The sequence below is a fragment of the Mustela nivalis genome (assembly GCF_964662115.1).
Source record: "Mustela nivalis genome assembly, chromosome: 10".
In the NCBI taxonomy this organism is placed as follows: Eukaryota; Metazoa; Chordata; class Mammalia; order Carnivora; family Mustelidae; genus Mustela; species Mustela nivalis.
In genome coordinates this window covers 18934969-18943948 of record NC_139029.1, presented here as the reverse complement: position 1 = coordinate 18943948, position 8980 = coordinate 18934969, and the positions used below count along the sequence as shown (strand labels likewise).

The following is an 8980-nucleotide window of genomic DNA, read 5'->3' as shown; positions in this document are numbered from 1 at the left end:
TGGGGTGATGATGCCAAAGGCCCATGGTGGCAGCAGGTGCGCCTGTAGGTGTGTTTGGGGCTGGTGCAGTGTTTCTGGGTGTGAGGAAAACAATGACTCAGTGGCTGGCATTGTTCTCTCATGGACAGTTCCCGCAGCCACCTCAGACGCCAGGACAGGCGGAAATCCAGAACTAGGAATCAGAGCCAGAGAGGGGAAAGCTGGGGGAGGAAAGCCCACCCCCATCACCCCACAGGGCTCCCCAGCCACAGTTCACCTGCCCCTATGGGCCACGGAGGGTGGGGGCGCTCCAAACGGAGAAGAGGCACCACTGTGAACTTTGGGGAGCAGAAGACATGCCCTCAGGCAGCGATATGATGAGTTGGCCCCTCCAGCCCCAAGCTCTCCACCCTTCACCAAGCTCGGAGCCCGGGAGGCTGACCTCTGTGGACTGTGCGTCAATGACTCCCTTGTTCTCAGCCTTCCTGTTGCCTTCGGCCAGTGAGAGGCCCAGGCAGGAGACTGAAAGGAGAATGGGGTGTTTATTCCGCCTGTTTCCTCCCCACCAGGCTGCCATGCTTGGCTGCATCTCTCAACCAAAGGCCATTGCTCCCCATCAGGGGCGCTCCCCACACAGCTACACGCTCAGTCCCGTGCCCTCCCTCCTCACCGTAAAGGCTCCCCACTGTTGCCAGCCCTGGAGAGCTGCACCATCATCCCTTGCGCCTTTCTTAAGACCACATTTTTGGAAATAATCCCTTTTGAAATCTCTTCCCAGTTTGAGGGTGCCCTGCCTCCTGCTGGGGCCCTGACAGGACAAACAGGCCCTTGTGGTCACCAGCACAGTCACACACAATCTTTCACGGACCACACTGCCCTGTCATCACAGACGGGTGCCACCTTCCTGCGTGGGTCCCAGTCCCCTCCCCCAGCTTCCTCATCCCACCCTTCACTGGGGGAGACTTCCTGGAGAGGGTCAGCCCAGAGCCTGATCCAGGGGGAAAGCAGTCTGCAGTCAGTCAACAGGGCCAGATTGCCTCAAGGAACCGCTAACCTAAAGAGTCATGAGAGACACATAGAAAGGAAAGGCAGTAGGGACACTTGCAAAGCAAACCTCAAAATCACATGCCTTTGTCTCACATTATTGAAATTTATTCTTCCTGAATGTATAAATCAGGAGACTGATTCAAGAGACATTCATTTCGCGAATAATACAAGTTATGGGTTGTGTGTGAGTAAATGTGCCCCCCCTTCCCTTTTTTATCAGGATATTTGAATAAATATGCTCCCTTTTTTCATTTTAAACGTTACTTCCAATTTTTACGCTGCCGTTGCCACTGTGTCTCTCTGAGGAAGAGGTGCCCCTCCCCCTGAGCCAGCAGCAGGCCATTTTTCTGAGAGTCCACAGCCACTCCCTAGTCAGAGAGGACAAGGACAGTGGGGGAAGGAAGCAGGGATTTCTCAGACCAACGTTTCCTCTCAAATAGGCCTCCCGGCATTGTTAGAGTGAGAAGCCATGACATTGACCAAAATGCAGACCCCAGCTGCACTGTGACTGAAGAACAACGACTATATTTAAAAAAGAAATCCTTTTCATGTTCACATTAGAAATGTTTGCTGCTTTCTTAAATAATCTGATTGCATCTCAGAGGACCTGTCATGACATTTCCAAGCATATAGTGTCAGCCAAAATCAAATGTGGCTTATTAAGGAAACTCAGAGTACAGGAACCTTTCCCCAGAACCCAACACCTTGCCACTGTTAAGTGCAAGGCGTCTGTGAAGGGAGGACAGTGCCAAGATTGTATGGGATCAATTCCGTTGGGTAGGGTTGTGGGACGTCTTCCTGAAGGAGATGCCCACGGCAGGAGCTCAATCCAGGAGTCCAGATCCGTAGAGTGGTGGTTCTGAGGAACTGGGAGGAGCTGGAAAGAATAATTTCAAGAGCTTTAATTACCTCCTTCCCACAGTGACCAGCCCCACCCAAACCCTTCAACATCTGCGTCAAGAGGGCCCACTGTGGAGACAAGGTACAGGATAATATTATGGAGCAGGGCTCCATGGCTCCTGTCCTGGAAGAGGTGGGGGCTCCTGGGGTAAGAAGAGGTTCCCTTGGGCCTTTTTCCTTGGCTGAGATCCCCACGGGTCTGAGCAGCTGGAATGGAATGTTCCTGGGAAGAAAAGCCTGCCCCTCCTCCTCCTTATGGAGTTCCCCCAAGGCCCACGGGGCGGGGGGGGGGGGGGGGGGGGGATCATTCCAGGGATTCCTGATATGGCAATCGGGAAAGCAAAGCCCCAAAGCGACGCCTGGGGTCTCTGCCCTAGCAGCCTCTCCTGGGCTAGGCAGATTGCCTCTATCAAACATTTATGAATCTCCACTATGTGCTTAGTGTGACCTCTCATTCAGCAGTCAGGAGTTATCCTCTCTCCAGCTCCCCAATAAAACACACATACACACACAACTGGCCCAGAGAAGGGAAGTCATTTGTCCAACTTCTTCCAGCTGAGAAGTTATAGGCAAACACTGAATCCCAGATCTATCTTATTCCAAGCTCGGGGTGCTTTCTGCCCTCACCATGGAGCCTGTCACCCTTCTCCCCTGCCATCCCAGGCTCTCTACTCTCCTTGGCATCAAACCTTCCAGCCAGGTGTGGAGGGAGAGGAGGTAGCCCTCCAGGCAAGCCCAGGCCCTGAGCATCATTGGCCTGCCCTTGCCTGAAGCTAGGTGTGCTGACTCAACCTGACTCACCCCCCAGAGCCCAGACAACCAGGGACAGGAGCCAGCTTCTGGGTATGTGCCCAGACCTTGGCGGTGGTGATTGGGGAGGGGGATACACCTTCTGCCACCCTTCCAGCATTTCATTACATCCCTCCCAGATCTGAGGACCAGGGGCCATGGTATTTAGACATAAAGGGTAAGAGCCCAGAAAGCCCCGCAAATGGAGCCCTTACTATCCTGGTAAATGAAAAGCCACATAATGTTTAAAGGACCCTTCATTTACAGGTTCTAGGTCCTTAGGCAAGTCATCTGCCCTACCTGATCCTCAGTTTCCTCATCCATGGAAATGGGGATAGTAACCCCTACTTTTCAGAGTAGCTAGGAGGAATAAAACAGATAAAGTGCTCAGCACAGTACCTAGCATGGAGATGGGTAATATATTCCAGAACCAAGGAATCTGGCCAGGCTTCAGTCAAGCGCTAATGCAGGAAGAAATAGGATGGAGATTTCCGACTTTCCCCTTTCCCCTGGCTGTAAAGCAAGAGCCTCTCTTTTATCTCTGAGAAGGCTGGGCTATTGGGTTTTCTCTAGGGACCTGGCGAGGGCGGCTGGGGGTGGGGGGTGAGTGGGGGGTGCAGAGGCGGAAGCCTCGGTGAGACTGCCCTCTACAGGTTTGGAGCACCACAGTTGTCACCTGTTTAAGCCTGATCTCTAGGAAGTCACCGTGGTCCCCAGATAGCTGCAGAATGCATTCTGATCAATTATTAGTGTAACAAATCAGACGGAGACCACCAACAGGGGCAACCTTTTTTCCAGGAAAGTCTTTCTTGATGAACCTTCCTCCTGAAGTCCGGGGCGGGTCCCAACCACAGGCCCAACATTAGTCTCTTCTCCGAACGACTGCCACGCCCCGCTCATTCTGCCAGAGCCTTAACTCCAGGCCTAGGAAGGCTAGGCAGGACCGGAGAGGGCCAGTTGGGGGTGGGGACCCCGGGGACCAAGCCTGATCCAGGCCACACCCCCAAGCCCCCAAGCCCCGGGAAACAGCCCCACACTGCCCTCTGGTGGCACCGCCCAGAGACGCCTTCACTGGGCTAAGGCCCTCCAAAAAAGGGAAGGGCTCATCCAGGGGAGGGGCCAAGTTCTAGAACACTGAACACTCTCTCAGCCCCAAAAGCTGGCTCCCGTTCTCATTTCCCCTTGCTGAAACCCCAGATTCCCTGCTGATCATGGAAATTCTTAAGACCCCCAACGCTGGGGCCATCAAGAAAGTATTCCGGAGGTGGGGTGGGCAAGAGGGGTGTCAGTCTCCAGACCCAGGGGCTATAGTTATTTGTGAAGGCCTAAAAATAGCCCTCTAACAACACAAATTGCCCAGCCCCAGAGGGTCCCCTGGGATAGTGATTCCCAGGGAAGGCTGCCTAGATGAAGCCTGGAACCCTTAAAAAAGCAAAGACCCTCTGAAATCCGTGCCCCTTCCTGAGCCCCTGGACTGAGTAGATACCAGTGCTTGTTGACTGAGGGGGTTGGGAGGCTCAGACAGGGGTGGGAAAATGACTTTTGTTAGTTGGCTGAGGAGTAGTGGGCAGAGCACTGAACCATGAGCTGAGGTTCAAGTCACTGAACACTGTATTCCCCAGGTCAAGGCCCTTGGTGAAAGGCAGTGGAACATCTAGAAGAGGGGAGGGGGACAGGGCTGCCTGTGACACTAGGATGAATCTCCATCTCCCACACACATGCATCACTTTCTCCATCAAGAGCTGTCTCTAATCCCTCATTCCCCACCCCCTCTCCAAATCAGGACAAAGCTGATGATGCTAAATCCCAGAGAAAGGCAACACTGATGGCACAGAGCACTTTACACCACTAGCTAAAAGCTTCTCTGGACTAAGCGTCCCTCTCCCGTACAACGCAGAAAACCACCAGTCCTGGCTGCAGCCCAGCACTGCAGCTGGAGCTCCTCGCTGTCACCTCCAAGAAGTCCTTGTTCTCTCTGGGCCCTTAGACCCTGAATGAACTGAGTAGTTTTAGAAGGTTCTCCCTCTTCACAGAGGCCAGAGGATGCCAGGGCCCCTCATTGCTCTCCTGGTCCCCATGCTCTCTCAGACTCCTTGAGACCTCCTCCTGGACTTCCCTACTCCAGCTAAGAATGAGGTTTGGAAAGGCCTGGATGTTAGAAACCAGCCCCAAAGTTTGTACCCAAAGAGAGGAAAAGGAAGGGCTAAAGAGAGTCAGGTGAGGGCCCCCCGGGGTCTGCCTTTCATAGCAGTGCACTGACCCTCAAGACTCTAAGATTAAACCAGATTCCTAGGACTCTGACATTCTCATCCTACCCCCTCTCCCCTATTCCCAAGCCCTGACATGAGGAAGGACAGCTATGTCCAGAGAGGGACTGAGGAATCTGACCCAGAGAGGAGGCAGAGTTGTTCTAGGTCTCACAGCAGACAGGCTGGACACCAGCTCCCTGTAGCCCCTGCCCCTGGGCAGGAAGGAAACACCATGGGGAAGACACACACAGGCCTGGGACCTAGTTCTGTCCAGTGCTGGCATGTGACCTTGCCACTCTGTAAAATGAGGACTTTAAATTAGTTCCTAGCTCCAGCAGCAAAAGCAGTGCCTGTTTCTAGGTGTGATTTGAAAGAATAAACCATTCCTCCTGTGACTTAAGGGGGAAGAAGACAGACCTCTCCCTGTGTTAACCTCACTACAGCCCTTCCCAGAGCTGAGGACAACCACTTCACAGGCTGACAAGGGAGGCTGCAGTCCAATCAGGTGATGAGCGGCAAAGCAGCAGCCAGGCAATTCATAGCTGGGAAGGAAGGGGGGGAGGGGGTTCCTGAAGGGCATGTGGACAGGAAAAGAAGTCAATCTCATTTCAGGTCTGGCCCTTTAAGGCCCCCCCCCCCTTTCTAGAAGCAAATGACATACCTGCCCTCTTGGGGCCTGTTAAAGGTTGTAACCTGGCTCCATCCCTGGCAAAGCCATCTTAGAGACAGGTTGGGAGGGGGTCCCCTAGGAGAGCAGGTGAGGCCTTTGGTAGTTACCAAATACCCCACCCTGGTCATCTAAGTTACTTTTGGCAAAACTGCTTGAGACAATGAGACAAGATCTGTCTCCTAGAAGTGGAAGGGCCTAAGTATGATGGAAACAAATCCATAACCTCTCTGAGAAGCCACCCCCTCCAAATGGGAAACAGGGGCTTAGGAGAGAATTCAGTGGTACATCGCTGGCCCAGCACCCCACCCCATTTTGGGACCTGTTTATTCTGTCCTCCCCGAAGGTGTGGAGCTGGGCAGTGCCAGAAAGCAGCAGTCTCAAGGGCAAGACTCTTCTTAGAGCCACAAGGGACCCAGGAAAGGCAAAGCGGGTTGGTGGGGGAGGGCGGCGGGGAGGGGAGCGGAGGGGAGGAGGCCTGGGTCAGTGCAGCAGGCTCCGACTGGTAATAAAAGTTTGCGGGCAAACCCCTCTTGGAATCTGAGCATCTTCAATTTCCCCAACTCTATAATGGGGACTTGGTGCTACCACCTCACCCCCCGGGAGGACTGGGAGAGGCCGTTACAAAGTGGCCAGCTTTACTGGGGACCCAGAAGACTCCAGAAGCCCCAGGGAAGGGAGATCCGGGGCCCGGTACCACCCCGCCCCGCCCCCTCAGATGCACTAGCCGCTCAGACCGCACCTCAGCCTCCTTTACTGGGCCCCTGGCCCCCCGACTGTGTCTTCCTGGGGTCCGTCAGTCCGTCCATCCGCGTCGGTGACGCCGTCCATCCAGCGGACGTCCCAATCTGTCGGCCGGCCCCTCGGCGATGGCCTGTCGGGAGTGGCCAGGGCCCCCGACGCTGAGGTCAGCGCTGGGGGGAAGCGGGGCCGCGGGGCGGGCTTCGGCGGAAGGGCGAGTCGGGCTCCGGGCCGTGGCCCCGCCGCAGGCGCCCAGCACCCCAGGGCACGCAGCCTCCCAGGCCTAACGCCGAGGCGAGCAGCGCAGGCGGGCGGCCCCGGCGGCCGCGGCGCGGGCCCTTCTTGAGGCGCGAGCCGTGCGCTGCCAGGTAGAGCTCGGCTTGCGCCACGCCGCCGCTCAGGCGGCCCAGGCTCTCGGCGCGGTGCGCCAGGCGCAGCTCGGCCGCCAAGAAGACGCGGTGCAGCTGCAGCACACGGCTCTCCAGCTCCGACACCAGGCGCCTGCGGCCCTCCACCTCCAGCAGTCGCCGGCGCGCTTCCGCCAGCTCCAGCGCTCGGCCCCCGGCTGCCCCCGCCGCCGCCGCGCCCCCTGCCGGCGCGGTAGCCCCCGCGCCCCCGTTAGCGCCCTGGCGCCAGCGCTGCAGCTCCTGCCCCTCTGCAGAGCCCGCCCACGCCGGGGCTGAGTCGGCCGGCGCCGAGACCGAAGCCGGGGTCGGAGTCAAGGTCGGAGATGGGGGCGGGGGCTGAGGGGACGACACGAGCTCCCGGGGCGGCGGCGGCGGGGACCCCGGTTCCGCGGTCCCTTCCTGGGCCCCCGGGCCGCAGGCGCTGATGCGGCAGCCCGGCATCCCCCGCCCCCCGGCGGTCTGTTGCTGTCTGTCCTCGGGTCAGGCCAGCTGCCCCCGCGAAGGGGAGGACTGAAGCCGCGCACGCGAGAGAGATGCCGCGGCAGCCCCCGCGCGAGCCGCGGGTGCGTCTTATAGAGCACGGGGCGGAGCGAAGGGCAACACAGCCAATCAGAGACTGGCGTGCCTGAGCCCGCCTCCCCGGCCCCGCCTTCTCAGGACACCGCCCTAACCCTTCGGGTCCCTGGTCCTCTGTCCCGCTCTGTCTAGCTGGGGCACCCAGTCCCCATCCACCTCCCCCCTAATTTAGGGTAGAAAGAGGAACGCATATTCTCTGGTCTAGTCCCTGAGTCATAAGCTCTGGCAGTTGATGCTTAGAAATAATGGACTCCAGTAGCAAGTCAGTGGCTGACTTTCGCAGCGAAAGGTCGGGCGCGGGGGTGCCTAAGGCCACATTGTGTGCCAGTGAGAGTCTGGACTAGAACTCTAGGGACCTGACTCCTTGCGCAGTCCTCCTTCCCGAACCGCACCCTGCCGCTTGGCCGAATCGGTTTTTGGGCCACAGGTCTCTCCAGGACCTCATCTCCAATCTCCCTGGGTCAGTGAAGAGGTTAATGTAGAGCGGTGTGACCGGGCGTTCAGATGGAGATCTGGCCGGGTTGGGTCCCCACCGAGGAAGCCCTTGCAGAACAAACCACAGCGCAGCCGCTGAGCCTGGCGCGGCTTTCTCAAAGGAGCCCCAGACCCAACGGTGTGCAAAATTCTTTCTGTGCCCTTGTTCCTTTTTGCTCCTCCCAGTAGGTAGGCATCCCCACATCTAGAAATAGAGGAGGGAAACAGACACAGAAGGTACAGAGGTGCCTTGCCGGGGACCACATTGCAAGTCAGTGGCTGAATCTGGACCACTGAATGGGACCAACTGGACCATTCATGCTCTCTGGGAACTCAGATAAGACCCTCCTTAAATGGGACTTTAGTCATCCTGGTAAAACAGTAGAACTGAGCCCAGCCCATTTTTCTCTGAACTAGAGGAGACCCTGCCCTACCACCTCCAAACACTGGCCCAGACACCATGGCCCTGCCTCAGTTTCTATCCACTCCAAGATGCCATGAGAGATGGGAGGTGTCTGTTGTTGGTGGGGCAGGGGCTGGAGGGCCAGGAACCAGTTCTGAGACTGACTGGGAAGAATCCCAGCAAACCTTAGACTCAGGAGGACTTGCCAAAAAGGTGTAACCAGTGTGACTACTGCCCCAGCCTGAAGAGGAAGCTCATGGGGGAGCAGCACTCACTTGATGTGGAGGAGGAGGATTTCCTGTGGAGGAGGAGGAGGATGGAGGACCCTCCTGTGCTCCTGTGTTCTCTTACTATTTTCAGGTGCCTTAGACTGAGTGAGGGGCACTTGTGCGTGAGAAAGCTTAGCTCATCATCAGACAGATCACTGCTCCCAACTTCTGGGGGACAAATCAAGGGGAATAAGACTATAATTTGCCCCCCATCATCACCCAGATCCAAAGACCCAGCCAGACCTGAGTTCAAACCCCATACAGATTGCCCATTGGGCAAGTTGTTTCTCTCAATAGGAGATAATCAACCCATATTTATTGAATGGATGAATGTTCTCTATATCCTCATGGCATCCCCTAGAGACAGGCATCAGCAACATCTTCTTCCTGATAAGAAACCAAAGCCCAGGGGTGCCTGGGTGACTCAGTGGGTTAAAGCCTCTGCCTTCGGCTCAGGTGATGATCCCAGGGTCCTGGGA

The 8980-nt window shown here is 56.6% G+C and overlaps 1 protein-coding gene and 1 long non-coding RNA gene across 2 annotated transcripts in view; both read right to left on the bottom strand.

The window, feature by feature from the left end:
* The window catches only part of LOC309841656, a 963915-nt gene that overhangs the window by 576483 nt on the left and 378452 nt on the right, over positions 1 to 8980 (bottom strand). The gene's annotated exons all lie outside the window — the stretch shown is intronic.
* Positions 1110 to 7342, bottom strand: TRNP1 (TMF1 regulated nuclear protein 1). The gene is made up of 2 exons (XM_082684927.1): positions 6374 to 7342; positions 1110 to 1903 (listed from the first exon to the last, which is right to left on the bottom strand). Exon 1 carries the CDS (start codon positions 7218 to 7220, stop codon positions 6540 to 6542), a length of 681 nt encoding a protein of 226 aa, XP_082541053.1. The 5' UTR covers positions 7221 to 7342; the 3' UTR covers positions 1110 to 1903; positions 6374 to 6539.

What these genes read in the sequence shown, in the direction of transcription:
- TRNP1 (XM_082684927.1), bottom strand. Translation starts at nt 7,220, where the DNA reads ATGCCGGGCTGCCGCATCAGCGCCTGCGGCCCGGGGGCCCAGGAAGGG.